The sequence below is a fragment of the Onychostoma macrolepis genome, chromosome 17 (genome assembly GCF_012432095.1).
Source record: "Onychostoma macrolepis isolate SWU-2019 chromosome 17, ASM1243209v1, whole genome shotgun sequence".
Taxonomy (NCBI): Eukaryota; Metazoa; Chordata; class Actinopteri; order Cypriniformes; family Cyprinidae; genus Onychostoma; species Onychostoma macrolepis.
In genome coordinates this window covers 19,803,828-19,823,517 of record NC_081171.1, presented here as the reverse complement: position 1 = coordinate 19,823,517, position 19,690 = coordinate 19,803,828, and the positions used below count along the sequence as shown (strand labels likewise).

The 19,690-nt window shown below is 38.0% G+C and overlaps 1 protein-coding gene across 1 annotated transcript in view; it reads right to left on the bottom strand.

The window, feature by feature from the left end:
* The window catches only part of asap2a (ArfGAP with SH3 domain, ankyrin repeat and PH domain 2a), a 68,269-nt gene extending 50,061 nt beyond the window's left edge, over nt 1-18,208 (bottom strand). The window contains exon 1 of the mRNA XM_058750125.1: nt 17,647-18,208. Coding sequence (XP_058606108.1) covers nt 17,647-17,772 — 126 coding nt within the window. The 5' untranslated portion in view covers nt 17,773-18,208. The remainder of the gene's footprint in view (nt 1-17,646) is intronic.
* Nucleotides 18,209-19,690: the final 1,482 nt, after the last annotated feature.

Genomic DNA, 19,690 nt, shown 5'->3' with positions numbered 1-19,690 from the left:
TAATAGTACGTAGAGATTAGCTAATAACAACAGAGGTCATTTACACATATTAAGTGAGTTGAGCAAATTAAGCAAAAAAATGCCATCATAGGAACAATTACGCCCGTATTTTGCCTCATTTTGAGTCAGAGTGACTGTCGAGCACAGCCAAAAGTGAGTTTTGATTGAGTAACTAGTAGAGTTGTGCAGGAACTGTTTCAGATGGTTCAGTCCAATTTGGTGAACTGGTTCAAATTCGATTTGCTAGCTCTAGCAGCCAATGAGGTAACACTGAAAGTAACACTTGTGTTCGAATTGTGTTGTAACATTTCTAAACACTGGTCAGGAAGGGAGGTCAGGGAGGGAGGTGGAAAATGATCCTGTAAATTTGAATTACAAATTCGATTTGATTTTCACTAGGGTTGCAAAATTCCGTGAATGTTCAAAGTTGGAAACTTTCCATGGAAATTAACGGGAATATATGGAAATTAGCATGAATATATGGGAATAAACTGGAAATTTGCAAATAAGCCTATAACAGGAAACTTAAATGTAGTGAAAAAAAACATGTTGCAGCATAGTCTTGGTTAAAAAAAAACAGATTTAATGCAAAAAAATATGAATTTCTACCATGTGCATTCCTCAATCACATGCACAGATAATTTCTATAATCTGCACACTTCAGCAGGACTATTGAAGTCACACTACTGCATTTGAGCAGTCAAATAAGTTGATGATATTACTAGGGTAAATATATTTGATCTATTGTATTAAAGTTTAACTAGCAAAATAAAAATGCGTTTATACAGCAGCTGCTAGCCAGTAAATCAGATATGTTAAATACAAGCTAGCTAACATAATTTCTTTGACAATTTAAGAGTCCAGCTATCCTGGTGCTAGCTAGCTCAGCTGTGATGTCGTTTATTCTGCTAGCAAGTCTTCTGTTATCACACAAGAACATAGCTTAAATTCTCGTTAATTCCTGTAAATTCCATCTTTGAATATTTCCAAAATTCCCCAGCTTAACTTCCCATGGAAAGTTTCTGAAATTTACTGAATTTTCCAACCCTAATTTTGACAAAAATTACAAGTGGACTTCAATATGTCCCCTGTAATGTAAATGGACTTTGTGTTTCAATGTGTTCTTTGTTCTTCTGTTTCCAAAAGTGCAATAATGTCACAACTTCATCTTTGATAGCACTCAGGTGATAATGGGAGACACAGCATCTGCCAAAGAAATGAGACATTCCTTGTACTAGTGGTGTCCTGGCATCATTATCTCGCGCTGGCGCACAAAGCATCAGCAGGCTCTCTCCCATCTTTCATTTGCTTTATTTCCGTTAACTAATGTATAACAGACACCCTGAACACTGCCAAAACATTACAAAACTGAAGGTTTGATGACTATCCCAGCGCAGTGAAATAGGGACCTTCAAGTCAATATGACGTCAGGCACCATCTGTCCCGCTCCAGTCTGGAGAGCAGCATCTCTGAAGGTGCCAGGCCATCGCTGGGGTGACTGTGTCACTCTATATTCCCCACGCTGGTGGGAGAGCGCCGGGTTTCAGAGCTTATCACCCTTTCAGGCAGCAGTGACCCTGATTTATGGGACACCAGGGAAGAGTCACACCATGGGCCAAATGGGAGGAACTTTCTCCAGACAGATGCTGCCATGTGTCAAACTGACAGGACCAAGCCTCGATCCAGTGGAGTATTGCTTCAAATAAGGAAAATAATGACCATAATTGATGCCAACTTCCAATATTTAATAGATACAGTGACTTAAAGATGCATCTTCTGTGATGAGTGTTTTTTTTTTTATTTCTATACAAAAAATTTGTTTAGATTTTTTAAGTCCTGATACCATAATGAAGAAAAAAACGAATTTACAAAAAAACATTAATATAAAAATTATATATAAAAAAAATTAATCTGAAAACTAATTAAATACAAAATATGCCTCTTTAAAAAAAAATTATAAAAAAATCTTAAAATAAATTGAACTTTTAATGACAAGACACTGAGAAATAATATTCAAATTTAGTTTTTGAGGAGTATCTTGTCATAAAAATGTCAAAGAGATTTTTTTTTTAAAGAAAAGCATCATTTTTTTTTTAAATTCATTTTCAGATTTTTTTTTTTTACACAAACTGCTTCAGTGCTTATTAATATTTGAAAAACCTTTGTCTAGCAAATTGCTATCATAGGTGTAACCAACATGCAGAAACCTACAGGAAAAAAACAAAACAGGAAATTATATCCCCTATAGACCCTTGTGACTGTTTCATGGTCAATAAGTCTTTTAAAATGTCATGAGGAGCACCTCCTAAATACATACTGATATTTATGAATGCATTAATAAATTATATTTGTATAATAAATAAATAAATCAATACAAATAAATACATGAGTTAATAAATAAATACATATTTAAAAACTTAAATGGAAATAATGAGCAGTGTGTCAGATTATAGCCTATTTGCTAGGCAGTAGCTCCATTTGGTTTCATTGTTTAATGAAGTTTAATCCATAACACAGGAATGAAAAGTTTATAAAAACGTATTTAATTTTATTCTTAGAAATCATAATGTCTTCCTGTTCATCTGGAAACCATTCTTTAACAACCTCAGCCATATTCACCAAAATCACATGTGTGTAAGCCCTGCTTACCACCACTCAAGAAACAGCCCAACCACAACCGGCCATCAGCCCAAAACAGCTGACTGAAGCAAGGCCCTAATCGGCCGTCTAGCCCTGGTTAAGCCACACTTGGCCCAATGCAAAGATTTAACACACGAACACTGGATTACATGGTTTTTAAAACTTAATGCTTTTGCCTAAATTTAAAATGAAAAATAATAATACTGTGAAAAATTATTACAATTTAAAATGACTGTTTTCTATTTGAATAATTTTAATTCCTGAGATGGCAAAGCTGATTTTTCTACTCCAGTCTTCAGTGTCACAATATCCTTAAGAAATTATTCTAATATGCTGATTTGGTGCTCAAGAAACATTTATTATTATTATTATTATTATTATTATTATCATCAAGGTTGAAAACAGTTTAATATTTTTGTGGAAACAGTATTATTTTTTAAGTTGGTGGGATGTCACCCTCAGTTCAATCACACAACTGTACTGAACATAATGATTCAGGATCACTGCACATGGTGGGATTAACCGTGACCCGGTCTGCATTGTTCTCAGATTTGCAACTATTTGATGACGGCATGTCTAGCGTAGGTTCACACTCACCCCCTCCATTCCCACCGCCCCCAAACTGACAAAAACAAAAACAATTGTGGCAAGCAGCATATTTCTGATATACAGTATCACAATCTATTTTTTACTTCCTCTCACCACATGCCTTATAGTCACAACCCAGATGCCAGTGCCGCCCACTTTGAAGAACAAAGCAGGAATCGTCTGCGGGGCACGTGCTTGGCTCCTGTCTGGTGTCACTTTATTACATGTCGCACTTTCATCCCCCCAAACCAGACAAAAAACAGTCTAAACACAGTTGAACTTGAGCCAAAAGAGGCCGTCTGGATCGCAATTATCCAATTCAGTGGGGAAAGGGAGCCGATTAACATCCAAGTTTCACCGAAGCACCAGATGTTTTCGCTCAACAAACAAATATTGGGAAGGGTGGTGCAGTTCTGGGTCGCGTTTTCTTCACGTGTGATATCTGACACTGCTGTAGTGTTTGTGAATGGGCGCGAATGAGAGTGGTGTGTTATTATGGAGCAGTCTGATAGCCCAGACAGGCAGTAAACTCCACCCTGTGTGGTCCACTCGTGTGATGGAGGCATGGGTCTGCTCCAACTCTCAGTTCAAACGTAAAAGAGAGTTCAGTTTATCTTCATGCAAACAATGTTGTATATAGGTCAAATTTGGTTGTTCACTTATTAAAAATACATAACCAATGCAATTTATACACAGAATTAATTATTTATGTAAATTTCTGAACTGAAATATCATTTTGACATTTTTTGCACAAAGTCAACAATAGTCCTGATATCATAATGAAGACGAAAACCTCAGTAAAAGAACGATTACTTAAAAAATGGTGAAAATAAGCAGGTAAGACTATAATGACTATTTATTTAATGTTATTAAATCTCTTAAAATTATTACATCTTTTTATGACAAGACACTTCAGGTTGTAAAATGTGGCATGACTGATTTTTGAATTAAAAAACGTATGATGTTTGTAAAACAAAAATACCCTAATAAAATTAAAGACATTAAAGACATTTTGGAAAGCATGATTAAAAGGTGCAAGAATAAAACATGGCTTGGTTACATCACATTAATTTTTTAGAGATATTAAATACAAAGTACACAAATTTTTCAAAAATATTTAACCAAAATGAATGAAAAGAGTACATTTCAAAGACTCCGTATGTGTTTCCATATTCCTTATAGACTAGTTGTATAAAGCTGCAGTTGTGCTATTTTTAAAGTAAACTAACAGTATCATCTGCAATCAAGCACCGAGAACTATTGTTTTAGTATATCTACCTTGTCAGCTACACCAAAAACAGATTTTCTCACAGAGGTTTTCATTTCACAAGCTAATCTGTTTCTGATTTCCTCAAGCCTCTCAATTTTGACTCAAACAGATGTTTTTGAGCAGCGGAAAGGGATCGGATCTGGAGGGTTGCCTAGTATTTTAATGCACTCTTTGACCCAGGGTCAAACAGTGACGTCTTCTTAGTGTGTCAAGCATGTAAACAGTAAAACAACTTACTTTGTCAATAGTGGTATAAGCAGAAAAAAAAAAAATCAAGAATTCCTATGTTTTTCTGAAATGGTCATCTGATTTCTTCACTATGTAGACAGAGCTATTCCAGGGCACTATAATTGAGTTGTCACTGCCATTCAGAAACAAGAATAGCCTTTTCCCAGTCATGGGCTGTTACAGAAAGAGGAATTTAAAGGAATTCAAAATACAGCTCTCCCGTCATTTACTCTACCACTAAACTCAGGAAACTAGTTTCTCACTTGGTATCTGGATTGACCCCAGTGTTTGTGTGGAACAATGTCTATAATGGAAACTGACATCCATCATTGCTCTTGAAATGCGAAATGTGGTTTGCAGACACTCATGTAGCATCAAAACAATGTAGCATGAATTTCAAAGAGCTATACACAGACATGACATTTTTAAAGAGCTGCCCACAAATGAATGAAGAATAGGGGGGCCACTGTCCTGGGGACTTTTAATATTGTTTGTGTGTGTGTGTGTAGGCTAGTGAGCTCCATTACTGTGATTGCTATGGAGTATCCTCTTAATAATGCTCCCAGAACACCTTGTCTGCTACACCAGCCCGATTGGGATCACAGCAAGGGTTTATTAGCTCAGCCTGCGACACAGTTTGTTCACAAACACACAATAGAGGGACCAAGAGTGCAATAAAAGCAGTTAATGCCACCGTTCTTAAAACAGCAATATTGTTTTTAATATTTCAGTGTACACCACAGTGGTCTGAACTCATCCTTATCCGCCTTCTCACACATTCAACATCAAAAAAATTGCTACTAAACTGCACTTTAATTCTGGAGCGCACAAAATAGTGTAAATTGGCTAAAAATGATGCATGGCACAAGCTGCTGTGGCAACGTGGCACATCTACACAGCCCACTCAGCACACCACCTTCAGACATGAGAGGAGAGAAAACAGAAAGAAAAGCTGCAACTCATTTAAAAACACATGACCAGAGTAGCATACATTCTTCCTTCTGGAGCCATGCAGCCGAAGAGCATTAGAGTTAGACTGGGTTTTACTAGTTTACAGAACGATATTGGTTTTACTAGACTACATACTATGAGGCTGGGTTTTACAACACTGCACATTGTTACTGACTTGTTACAGACTTCTCTTAAATAAAGATCAGACTGGTCTTTTCTAGACTACAGACTAAGCTTTACTAGATTACAGAATAGGCTGGGTTTTACTAGTTTACAGAACAATACTGGTTTTACTAGACTACATAGTATGAGGCTGGGTTTTACAATGCTGCAGATTGTTACAGACTGGTCTTTTCTAGACTATAGACTAGGCTAAACTTTACTAGTCTACAGAATAGGCCTAGACTGGGCTTTATTAGTTTACAGAATGATATTGGTTTTACTAGACTACATGAAGCTGGGCTTTACAACACTGCAGACTGTTACTGACTTGTTATAGACTTCTGAACAACGTAGCAGCGCCACATCCAGTGGGTTCAACTGGATAGTCTAAAAAAAAAAGCATTAAAATGCAACGACACTTACATCGTTATTGCATTGTGTGCCACTGATAAGGCTACCTGATGCACACCTAAAATTCGAATGCAAATGTGGATTTATATTTTAAATTCGACGAATATTCAAAAATTGATTTTTTTTTTTTTTTTTGACAGCCCTTCTACAGACGATGCTAAACTTTGCTAGACTATAGAATAGACTGGGCTTTAATAGTTTACAGAACAATATTGGTTTTACTAGACTACATAGTATGAGGTAGGGCTGGGTGATATATCGCATGCGACTGTCATGCACATCTCGTCAGTAACAGAAAATAGAAAGCAGGTGATGGAGATTTACTGCTAATCACGGAACCGGCTTTACTGACGAGATGCGCATGACAATTGCATGCGATATATCACCATCCCCTACCCCATACTATGTAGTCTTTTAAAACCAATATTGTTCTGTAAACTATTAAAGCCCAGTGAATTCTGTAGTCTAGCAAAGGCTGGGGTTTACACGATTTGCAGTTTTTTTACAATCAAGGTTGAACTTGTCACATTTGACTATAGATAAGGTTGTCTTTTACTTGACTACAGACAAGGCTTGGCTTTCTTAGACTACTGAATATGCTTGGTTTTTCTAGATCACAGTCTATGCTGTTTTACCAGACTACATACTAAACTGGGTTTTACTACTGTAAAGTGTGTTACAAATAAGACTGGACTCGTTATACTTGACTACAGATTAGGCTGGGTTTCGCTAGACTACAGATTTGTCCAGACATTACTAGACTGCAAAATATGCAGAGTTTTACTAGACTTTACTAGAGAATAGGTTGGGCTTCATAAGACTACAGACCAGACCGGGTTTCACTACACTACAGAATATGCTAAGTTTTTCTCGGGTGTAGAGCTGCACGATTAATTGAAATGAAACTGGAATTGCGATTCGGCAAAGGCTACGATTTTTTCATGCACAGCTTGTCAGTGAAGTATGGTTCTGTGATCATTAGTAAATCTCCATCCGAAGGTCAAAGGGCACACTTGCGCTGAAACGTAGTGCTGGGCGGTATACCGGTTCATACCGAATACCGTTGTTTATTTTTCTTATGATATGAATTTTTAAAATACCGCAATAACGGTGTTATTTAAATAACGTTCGGAACGCGACACTGTTTGAGAGGGGTCTCTTTTCACTATTGCATTGTGGCGAGAACACAGCTGTATGTGTTACTAAGTGTGAAAGTTCTGAAGCTGTAGAACGTGATGACACAGAAGAACTCATCCACAATATCCACCGCGCGCCGCCACCAGCTCCCGCGTCTCACACACACGAGCACGACTTTAGCGCTATATTTAGCAACTTTCAGACCATTTTAGCAGCTTTTTTCCATTGAATATACAAACTGACACACCTAGCGACATTTTTGGATAAACCTTAGCTATGGGTCAGTTGGAAGATGTGCTCAGTGCTGCCCCGCGAGCGTGAGATCTGACTCCCGGCGCAGTGTCGCCTCTCTGCGTCTGTTCTGTGCAGCGAGCGGCTGAGAAGCACCGCATTCAGCTGGCCGTACCGCAGCAGACTCGTCAATAAATGTACAAAACAGCGTTTCCAAGCACTTGCCGCTAACTTACTGTTTGGGATTATAAATATGAGCATAGTCCGTCTGTTAATATTATGCACTTTTTTTTTGGTTTATTTTTTAGTTTGTTACTCAGGCAGTGCGCAGCATGAGACAAAAAAGTAATATAGCCAAAACCACCGCATAGCCGCTCTTTAGTGTAAGGTTAGATGCATGTTGATTTTATCAGACGATGTCGAGATTATAAATGAGAGTGACTCCTGGTTAACATGTATTAATGGGTCGTGTTTAGTCACTATTTAGTGTGGAATTTTTCTACAATATTCGCTCATCATGACAGTAAAATAGGGCATTCTAAGTCAATCTACTGCAGTTTTTTCTCTCTCAATCAGTAGAAAATGTGGTTAACACCCGGTCATGCATGAAAGAAAAAAAAATACCGTCATATACCGTGAAACCGGTATAATTTTGAAAAATACCGTGATATACATTTTTGGTCATACCGCCCAGTACTACTGAAACGGCAAATATGCCCTGCATAAGAAAGGTAATGCAAATAGTTCCAGGAAATCCCATATAGTGGTAGCTGAATAAACAGAAGATTGAACTTCATTCAACGCATGAAAATAGCCAAAGAAGCTGGCATGGTGTTAAACACAAACAAACAAAAAAAACATTGTTTAAAAAATTATGACAATGTAGGCTATGGTTTATTCTGAGTTCTTCAAATCTTCTCATGTATTTTCATTATAATAAGGTATACTTACAATGCAATGCTAATCGACATAGCCTTTATCACTGCGTAGAATACTATGAAATAATATGTTGCATGCCTCATTCTGTGACGCCACATCATCTCACAGAAGTATTTTATTTTAAACACTCGACTGATGTTATGAAGTGAGTTTGGAGTAAAAACGTTATTAAATGTTGTCTTTTGGACAAGAGGTCCATAAATGCTTCTCATGTTTGGAAAGATGTTTGCATGTTGCTTTTTCAAATGCATGTTATAAAAGACACAATCATTTACTACTGATCACAGAGCCATAACTCACTGAAAAGCTGCGCATAACAGCTTTCGCGATTTCATAAATTGCACCAAACCGAACGATTAAATTGTGATTTTATTTTGATTTCGATTAATTGTGCAGCTCTACTTGGTTGCACACTAAACTGGGTTTTAGAAGACTACAGAACAGGCTTTGCTTTTCTTAGACTGCAAACTAACCTGGGTTTTACCACACTAGTATTAGTTTTACCACACTAACCATAGCCTAAAAACAAAGCTGGACTTGACTACATGACTACAGTAAAGACATGACTAAAGATTAGGCTGGGCAAACTACAGAATGTTCTAGTATTTACTAGATTAGTCTGGGATTTAGCAGACTTTACAGGCCCATGTTTACTGGATTACAGTTCCAGACCAGGCTTTACTTGACTATAAGACTCAGATCAGCTTCTTTATACTACAGACTAGTCTGCTCTGGATTACAGTCTAGGCCAGCCCACTAGACTACAGAAGAGGGTTGGCTTCATTAGATTACGGAGTAGGCTTGGCTTAGCTGACCTAGGCAGAGGAAAGAAACATCACGCCCTCCACAGAAGCAATGACCTTTAAAAATTTTATAAATCTTACCACACCATGACCTTGTCAGCTCACTTTAGTAAATAAATGTTTCTTAAAAAATTACATCAGATTCATGAAATTGGAATAAACCAAAATAACCATCACCCTTTTAGAAAATGATGCATGCTGAGAACATGAAAACTGCAATTTAATGTAATATAGACAAAGACAATAAAAAAAAAAAAAAGATTTTGTGGTGCCATAAATAGAAACTGTTACTATAAAAGCACAATGGCCTTTGCTTGAGTGATTTCGCAAGGCTAAATAATGTGCTCTATTAACTCAAACAGGTTTTATTGAGACTTGTCTCTTGTAGCGTCACGGGACTGCCCTAAGCAACCAGTGTCAAACAAACACAATCTCCCTCAGGACTCCTGTTAAGTGCTCCATAAAAGCGAAGGTAACTCTAGAGCACTAGGGTTAAAATGCTCACCTACACCAGTGTGTCATCTCTACCGTACAACACATTACTAATGGACTAATTTGCCAGGCAAGAAAACAGCACATACTAAAGCTGTGTGGACCACTCTTGATGGCAGTTCAACTCAACAAAACCTCCATTGTTTAAGCTGAGTGAGAGTGTGTGCGTGCGTGTGTGTGTGTGTGTGTGTGTGTGTGCACTTGTACAGCTATCTTTGTGAGGGCCGGTTTGAGTTTTAGACCATCGGAGTGAGGACAATCTTGTAAAGGGAACCCCTTTAAAGGCCTGTTTGAGGGTCAAGACTTGGGGGTCAGGTTATAATTGGGTAAAGGGTAGGTTTAGGGTAAGGGTTTGGGTGAGGCACTTAGTTCTGAAGGTTAGGGTAAGGAGCTAGAGACTGCATTGTGTCAATGTATGTCCTCACAAAGTTAGCTATACAGAGTTGTGTGTGTGTAAGTGAAAGACAGAGAGAAACAAAAGAAGGGAAAGTGCAACACGCTGCTGATCACAGACAACTACCTACTTGACTGGGTCAAAGTCCCCCTGTCAATGTATGTCCTCACAAAGATAGAGTTGTGTGTGTGTGTGTGTGTGTGTGTGTGTGTGTGTGTGTGTGTGTGTGTGTACTGGTTTTTGTGGTTTACGGGGACAAAATTTGTATAATCACATGGGTATGACAGAGGTATTACAATTTGAAGGTGGTTTATGAGGACACTGCCTATGTCCCCGTAAATAAAAAGACTTAAAAAACATACTAAATTGTGTTGTTGTTTTTTTTAATCTAAAAATGCAGTCAGTTTCCTGTAAGGGGTAGGTTTAGGTGTAGGGTTGGTGTAGGACAATAGCACATACAGTTTGTACAGTATAAAAACCATTACGCCTATGGAGAGTCCCCATAAACCACAAAAACAAACGTGTGTGTGTGTGTGTGTGTGTGTGTGTGTGTGTGTGTGTGTGTGTGTGTGTGTGTGTGTGTGTGTGTAAGTGAAAGAGAGAGAGAAACAAAAGAAGGGAAAGTGCAACACGCTGCAGTGATCACAGACAACTACCTACTTGACTGGGTCAAAGTCCTATAGAGAAACTCTACAAAACTGAACTAGCACACCAACCCCAATTTTGGAAACCATTTAAGCAAATTAAACATATGTGATGTTTGTGATGAGTAGTGAAGGTTCCTCGTCTCTTGAAAGCTCATTAGTTTATAGGTCCTTTTGCCTTTAGTGGAAGTACAAGAAGACCTTTTGCCCTGCAGTAGGCACTTCAAAGAAAAAAAACCCTGTTTTATGTTCTACTGGCTACATAGCACATCAAGTGTTACAAGACATACTGGACTGACCACAACTCTTCCACAAAACTAGCACCTGAGTTCAGCTGTTAACGTAAAAACACAAACACCATGTCACCTTGCCCATCGGATTAATGGTTAACCCGAGATCTAAGATGCTATCTTAAAGGGATGGCACACCTAAAATAAATCACGCTGTTCCAGACTTTTTCTTCATAAAATTAGATTTTTTTTTTTTTTTAAAGAATACCCTGCTTACTCTTAATATAATGAATGGATCCCTTTCCTTTGACATAACAAATGTCTAAATATCTAGTTAGCCAACTGGACAAGGAAGACAACTATCAAACAGGTAAAGCCAGAAAACTAACTCCCCCTGAACACTGACAATTTACAGCAGGCCCTATTCCAACACTAAAAGGAGGAAAAAAAAGGTGTCTAGTGATTAGTTTGACTCAGAATACCTGAAAAACAAAAAGCGACATGGATAGACAGACATTGGCTCCTGTTTTAATTACTGCTTTATAATTTAAAGCGACTGCAAAGGAGTGTGTAAACTCCAGGAGACTGATGAAGGCGCAATCTGACAAAATGAAGACCAAATGTGTGTGCTGGAGAAGCATTCAATGCGTAAGAAACAGTTCCCACACTCTCCACATTGAAGAGCCACTGTGTACTAACCATATGGGAGAAATTGTAATACTACTGCTTTTATGGTGCGTTTGTCTTTTTTGGACCTTTACAGATGTGGTCCCTATAAACAGCTGTTGTGTGGAAAGTAGCTGTACGAACATTCTTTAAAATTTAGCCGGGTCTGGAAAATTGTGAGGATGTGTAAATAAAAATGTCATTTTGGATAAGCTATTCTTTTAACTTCAAAAAATGTGAAAATTAAAATCCTTGCTTTTAAGAAACATGACAAACCTTTGGAATTCTGCAGGATTTGGATTTGTTTTTGAGAGATGAACAAGCAGAAACTGCTGTTTCACACTCCTCATGTGTCTATAAGACTTCAGCAGAAACATTAAAAATTCAGCTGCTGTAAAAATAGCAGCGCTCAAGAGAGCCTGTCGAAATGTGGACATGCAGGTGGTGTTCACACATTTTAGTAAAATCCCCAGAACATCAGATGAACACTCTGGGATCATGACTTTGACTTTTCCATGGTTCAAGGAAATCACTTTCAGCAACATAAAAAAAGAGCATATAAGCATAAGCATAACAATCCTTCAGCAAATTATGACCAAAACCAATATGGCCACCAATACATTATGCATCCCACAGCCAATTACAAATTTAAAATATAGCAGAAATAAGAATTATGATGCAAATCAGAGGAAATGTCAAAGAGTCCTGACATCTGCTGTTGAGTTTGCTAAAAGTGAAAGTGACAGGCACCTCTGGGAAACGGATGGCCGTCTTTAAAGGACACAGCAACAAATCAATGGCGGGAACTTCATTAATGAAGAAGTAGAGCTTGACAGTTCACAATGGCCCTGAAAAGGGAGTTGTCCCTAGTAATCTGTGACAAACCCCCTGGACGGGACGGAGGGCCTCCCTGCCCCCATTAACACTCACTAAACAAAGGCCAGTGCACTTGTGAACCCTAGCAGATCAATGCACCCTGCTCCACCCAATTAATGGGATTTCCTCAACCGCACTTTTCCAAGATGTCATCAGGGTCTCAGGGTCTTTCAGCATCTATCATGTGAGAAACAGAAATCCAGAATCTGTTGGGAAAGGGCTGTGAATTTGGCCCAAATCAAAGGGGAAATTTTCCCAGAAAAACCGATGGAGTCACAGCATGGTGACCACCAGAGAAGCACTTACTCTCAAACAATTCTCCTTTTCGGCTGATGTCACCAAGGTCGTTTATTTTTCCAATCAAATCCTGATGGATAAAGTCCATGTTCTTACATTTTCCCAGTTGAATATCTTCCTGTAAGTAAATGGGATGCAAATGCAATTTCATATTGACTTTCTAATTATTCACAAGGAGTGAATTATGCTCTAAAAAGACAGCAGGTTTAAAAAAAACATGCAGAGAGAACAGGTGCTAGTGTTGTTTTAGCTTTTGTCCATTGTAATAGCAATTCCTGGTTGCTTTAAACCCCCAAACCTCACCTGTTCCACAGAGCAGCTGTTGGTTCCATCAGAATTGTTGACACTAGTGATCAAGAACCAATTCAAGTAGACTACATCCTAACTAGACTGGTTCAGCTAGTGACCATCCCAAGTGACCACAGCTGGTTATCAGTATAAGGCCTGTTTTGAACACTATACTGCAACATCAATCAGCTTTTTCCACATTAGTGTAAACCAACATTAATATTTGACAGGAAAATCAGATTTTTGCACGCAAAACATCTGTTTAGACAAATGCAGAAAAAAAAATCCTGCAGGCATGTGCATTTCTTTTTGGTTGGCCCTTTTGATGGAAGAGAGATTAGAACACCTCTGCTTAAAAAAAAATCTGTCGCATTGACGGCATGCAAATATTTGTGTCAGTTGAACAGACGCATTAACAGCCGTTCATACAAATTAAAATGTTTATCTCACCAAACACGTGAATAGGTCTTAAGCTTTTTACACAGGGTAGGTTCCAACTGAGTAGGACAAAAACATATACCTAATGACAATAAGTTAAGCCTATCTTTTTGTGTTCTACATAAGCAATCATGTTAACACCTTTACAACTAGAGATGTTCCGATACCCTTTTCCCCTTCCCGATACCGATTCCGATACCTAGGCTCAGGGTATCGTCCGATACCGAGTACTGATCCGATACTATGTATCTGGTTATACAGCTATACTTACTAGCCCTGTATGAATTGATACATACAATTATTTTACGGTGCGCTTCACCATAGATAGATAGTCTGGTGAGTAAACAAAAAATATAATATATAATGTTTGGAAAAAAGTACACTCTTAACATCAGTCAGTCAAGCATTATAAATATATTATGATAATCAAGTATTATTTAATGATAGAACTTTAGTAATTAGAATTAAAACTTGTATGAATGCATATTAGTCATTTTAACTGAACTTAGGGAAAAAGGGTGGTGGTGCTTTTTTGATCATTCAGTGTTTCTGTAAAAATGGGGGGAAAACTATCAATAATACTGATAAGATAATAATCATACTATGAATTCTACTAAGAACAATATAAATGCACTAAGGATTAACGAGCTGCTGGATTCATGAATATTAATCACGTTGTCTGCATTGGCTCGAACTGATTGGCTGAAATCAAAACAGGGACGATAATAGGTGAGCGCCAGCCAATGAGATTGTCGTTTGCTCATTAGCTCCGCCTACTACCAGAGAACCCGGCAGTTAGAATTAAAAATCTGATTATTTATCAGCCAGTGGCTAATATTAGACATCACATAGTCGCCCAGGGTGAAGATTTAGTCGCATATGCAAGTGATTTACTGGCAATGTGCTTGCACGTTTGTACTTCTTCGCTGCTCTAAATAGTGGTTGCTTGTGGCAACACAGCACAGCTTCCTGTGTTTGCATTCTGAGCAGCGAAGAAGAATTTATTTCCTATTTGCAGCGTTAAGCAAAGCTAGCGGGCATAACTATAGGTCTTGTTTAAGAAAATGGTATCGGATCGGTACATGGGTTCAAGTACTCGCCGATACCGATGCCAGAATTTTTTGTGGTATCGGTGAAATTTCCGATACTAGTATCGGAATCGGAACAACCCTATTTACAACAGGGGCTCATTTGTTAATGTATTAGCTAATATGAACTAACCAATTAGTTTTATATTATTTATTAAGCTTTGTTCAATGTTTGTCAATGTTCATGTACAGTGCATTCAAAAAAAGCCATTTCTAGGCACCAGAATATTATATGGATATTAAGAGAAACACTGTTTTCCAAACTGACAAAATCTATAGCTTAGAGAGTGCTTATTTAGTTGATTATGACTTCTGGTTAAAAAAACACCACTGGCTTCAACATCCATAGGTTTTCAGCGAGGTCAATGTCAATATTTCTTAGGAATGCCAGGAATACCATAGTGATTTCCCAACTTTCCCTCTGTAATCCCCAAGCAGAGTCATTCAGCGGGATCACACACTTCACTGACACACTGTGATCTCTGTGTGGAAAGCACAAAGATGCACTCAAACCACACAAGGGTGGGCGGCACTGGCCTCAAATGTGTTTGAAACACTTTCTAAAGATAAAGTGCAACTGAGGAGACGAAACTCCTGCCAACATCTGAGCTAGAGAGTCAGCTTATGCTCAGTTTGAACTAGGCTATACAGCTCTCTTTGGCCTACAAAAGCAGGCTAAACTTATAAAAGTAGGTTAAACTTACTTAAAAGAAAGTCTGGCTGTTTATATCCATGTCTAAGGCAACGTCATACCAGAAAATCAACATTGAGATAAATGCGAGAGAAGATACAGGTATCATATGAAGCGCTGATGCTTATTGATTCTGAACCCGTTGCCCTCAGCTAACCTCTGCAATAAGACAAGGACACATCCGACCATAAATCAACCCCAGCCTCCCACGGCATGAAAGAGAGAGGCTATTAAACTAAAAACACCAATATGTTTCAGAGTCCATCATCTGATTTGTGGTCTAAAAAGCTCATTTTACTCATAAGGTGACTTGAGACTAACAAGACGCAATCAATAAATGCTGGAAGAGCATTTGTATAGATGGAACACTTCAAATGTTTGTCAGTGTAGAAACATTAGAAGTCCAAATGTAAGTGAATTTTTGGTTAAGAACAGCCTAACTGAAGACGAAACATTCCATTGTTTCAATAATTTACTTTCACGCACTTCTTAACCAGATATTGTCGTCTCAAACTGCGTAGTAATATTTTACGGCCTTTATTTCCCCTGTGGCTGAAGCTTTTACAACTGCAGGCCTCAAATTAACTTGTTTTCCAGTTTAATTGCTTTAAAAAGAAATTATAATTCCTTCTATCTTGTCCTGTTTATTATCTGGCAAAAGCTGCAAGTTAAATTAGGCCCTTACGTTTAAGTGGCTGAAGCAATGAGACCCATGAGGGAAGCCGTTTCAAAGTGATGAGACAATACGGATAAGAATCATGAACATTTCCTGTGAAAATGACATCTGGAAAAACTCTGACAAATACAGATTCGGACTCTTGGTCAGTGTTAAACGAATCGCAAAAACACCCAACTTACAGCAAATATGTGGACAGTACTATTTATGTCCCCGAAGCAATTACCACAAAGCCAACGAGTGAACAAACAGCATGCAAGAAGAGGAAAACCAAAAACAATCATTTAGCTCCAGACTTCCTGAGTTCCTCATAGGAACACACAGCCAGGACAGAACGCAGTTGGCCATTTGAAGAATTACCTTGAAAGCACAGGAATCATTTAACCCAATGGCATTACGAAATGTGGATTCGAGCCATAACTAGTCAAATATCCTGCCAAACAACACACCTTGCTATTAATATCAGCGAAAGTCACATAGCAACTGTGTCAACCCTATCTAAGATAGCATAACATCTCGACACATTGCATTACTTTTATCTGTACTTAATAACAAGTTCATACAGCCTGCAGCATCTATCACGGTTATAATCTGAAGCTGTGATGATGCAAATCCCACAGGAAGCTGTCTCTATTCAACAAAACACAAAAGCAGCAGAGCCCATCAGAGCTGAGAAAGGCTATTTATATCTAGTCAGGGCGAGGCTTCAGTCACTTATGAGATGTTTTATATATTCTAGACACTATGAACTTTAGATACACCATATTAGTATTCCCTGTTTGAAAATCCAGTTTAAACTGGAAGATGTGTTTAGGAACCTGGTCTAATAATGGTCGTCTTTACTGATAGCTGGTTTTAGAGGAGTTCTGGACACTTTTCAGGCTTGCCAACAAACTGAACTAGATGAACACCTGCTTGGCCAATTTAGGAGACCAGCAAGAGCATCTTAGCCAGGCTGTGAGAACATCGTAAACCAGACTGAACCATAGTCTGGTTTTTGATCTTTTTTGCAGGTGTTCATTACGATGTCCAAAGTTGGACCATCTCAAGGATGTCAGGATGGTTTTAGAATATTGTAGCTGGTCAACCAACTAGTGACCAGCCAAAAACCAGCTCTGAAGGATAAGATGCGAGTTGCTGAATAAGTAATACAAGATGTGTTAATTGTAACAGGTGTTGATCAACTATTTGTCCTTCTATATAAATTCGAACCAAATCAATGTATATCTATGTTAGCCTGTGCGTGGTATTTTATCTAAATATGCAATGAATAATCAAACTGCTTGTGGTTTATTATATCTCATCAGGATGAGACAATGCAATACAGCAGTTGTCTAATGGGTGAGGCATCAACAAAGAGGGCGCGAGGATTTGCCTCCTCAGTAACTCATTTAGTAACTCCAAGGGGGGCAATAGCTGACTCTAGTGGTCTTGTAAGTAAGCAAAACAGTCAGCAAGGTTTTAACAATCGCAGAATAGCAGGTTAGATAAAGTTAGGGGTCTCACCTCCTCCAGTGCGGCTACAGTATTCCTGCAGTGAGTCATTCTAGTGGTGAAGTTTGAGGCGGTGGGCGATTTATAATCTTCATTCGTCTCCGCCACAAACTCCGCCACTGTGATCTGGTCCGGCATTGTATTTCCTTTCGTAAAAACCACAAATATCGGTTTTAATCCTCGTGATAACCGGTTGGGGTGCACTTAATGTCGAAGTTCAGAGATAAAATGACGAAATAAAACTCTCATGAGCGTCCTGAAGTCTTATCATCGCTGTGTTTTGTCCTCGGTGGATTAAGACAAGTTGGGAATTAATAAAAATCATTAGCCAACTACAGAGAAGTGACGCTTCTACGACGGGAAATCTCTCTCCCACGGTGTTGGTTCTCACTTCTTCCAGTGTAAGTGGAGATTCAGTTCACCCGTTTGATAATAAACCAGTCTGCTGATGTAGCCCTCATCTGTTAAGGGACAGGAGTGTACGTTGTCGTGCTGGGATTGCTGCAGGCTTCAGATCGATGCAGCTCTTGCAGTGCAATTCAATGAAAGCGCAGAAATTGACAAAGTAAAGGTGGAGGAGATTCAATGGGAAAGGAGTGACCAATGAGGAACCAGAGCTGCCAGCTTTGAGCCAATCGGAACGGACGCAGGGCGTGGCCTGATTGTAGATCGCATTTAGGATCGTGAGCGCCTCTCTTAAGGTGGAGAAGGACATTTCTTGTGCGTGTAAATACAGAAATTGATGTTTAATGTCTCTCTGAGGTATTTTTACGTTGTTTTTTTTTTCTTTAAGTACACGCTATCACAATTTAATAATGATGTTTATTCTTAAAAAATATACTTAATGGTTTTTAAAGCAATGCGCCTCTCTTAAGGTGGAGAATGGCGTTTCTAAACCCAGAACGTCGCGTTAATCCCCCCCCTAAATAAATATAAATATTAAGGGAGTTCGTGAATTATGTTATATGCTAATGATATATGCTAAGAATAAAAAAAATAAATTTTTATTTTTATTTTTTTGTGCCTCAAAAAAGAAACCCTTCCCTCCTTCCTGGATATAAATTCATTAGTCTGTAGAATAAGAGTGCTTCATTATTAGTGCCATGTCTGTTCCAATATAAGCTTCACACCCCCTGCCTCCACAACAAAAGACTAATTAAGATGATAATTCTGTAATTGCTGAGGCCTGTAATCGCTTGTGCAAAAGGAGACAGTCTTTATTATGTGCAACTGAATCAGCATTGATAATCAGAAAAGTCACAAATGTAAAAGTGTACATTAAATCAGTAGGGAAAAGTTTTTTTTTTAATCGTTCTCAGAGAAATCCCATGATCTATTTGTAATATAATATTAACTGAGGTTGAGAAAGTGAGACGGTATTTTAAATCACATATAATTAAAAGGACAACAATTCATCAGTTTTTTATTAAGTTCTTTCAACACAAATAATTCACAAAATTGTTTGTGAGTAACACACTTTTAATGGACAACCTGAAGAGAATTGTAACTAACCACAACATTAAATATTAAACATCTGCAGAACAGTGCTTTGTATTGGTTTTCTGCCAGAAAATGTTCTATATTAATGCATTTTTGTCTTAAATGAATTATTCAAGCCTACTTTTACAGTATCCTGATTATAAGCTCTTTAAAAATCCATGTGAACATAATCTAATATGATCTTTCTTTTTGACAGATAGTACACCTTCTTCCATAAAGTACTAGAACAAAAAGGGAAATAACATAATGATTTATAAAAAGCAATCTATTGCTACTGTACTTGTAAAAGCAACAATCCTTTCATAGCAAGATATTTGTTACAGAGTGTATTTGCATCCTCACAAAGACCGCAGTCACTTCAGGCTAAAAAGAGGAAACGTCATTCAAAACTAACATAATTCATGCCACATACAACATAGTTCTGTTTATGTAAAAATATAGGCTACTATGGACACATGACGTTAAAGACAATGGCAGGTTTTGGTTTATCTGTGCATGGTTGCACACCTTGATGACCCCAATGACCTTGAGGCCAGTCAAATTATCTGCTGTTAAT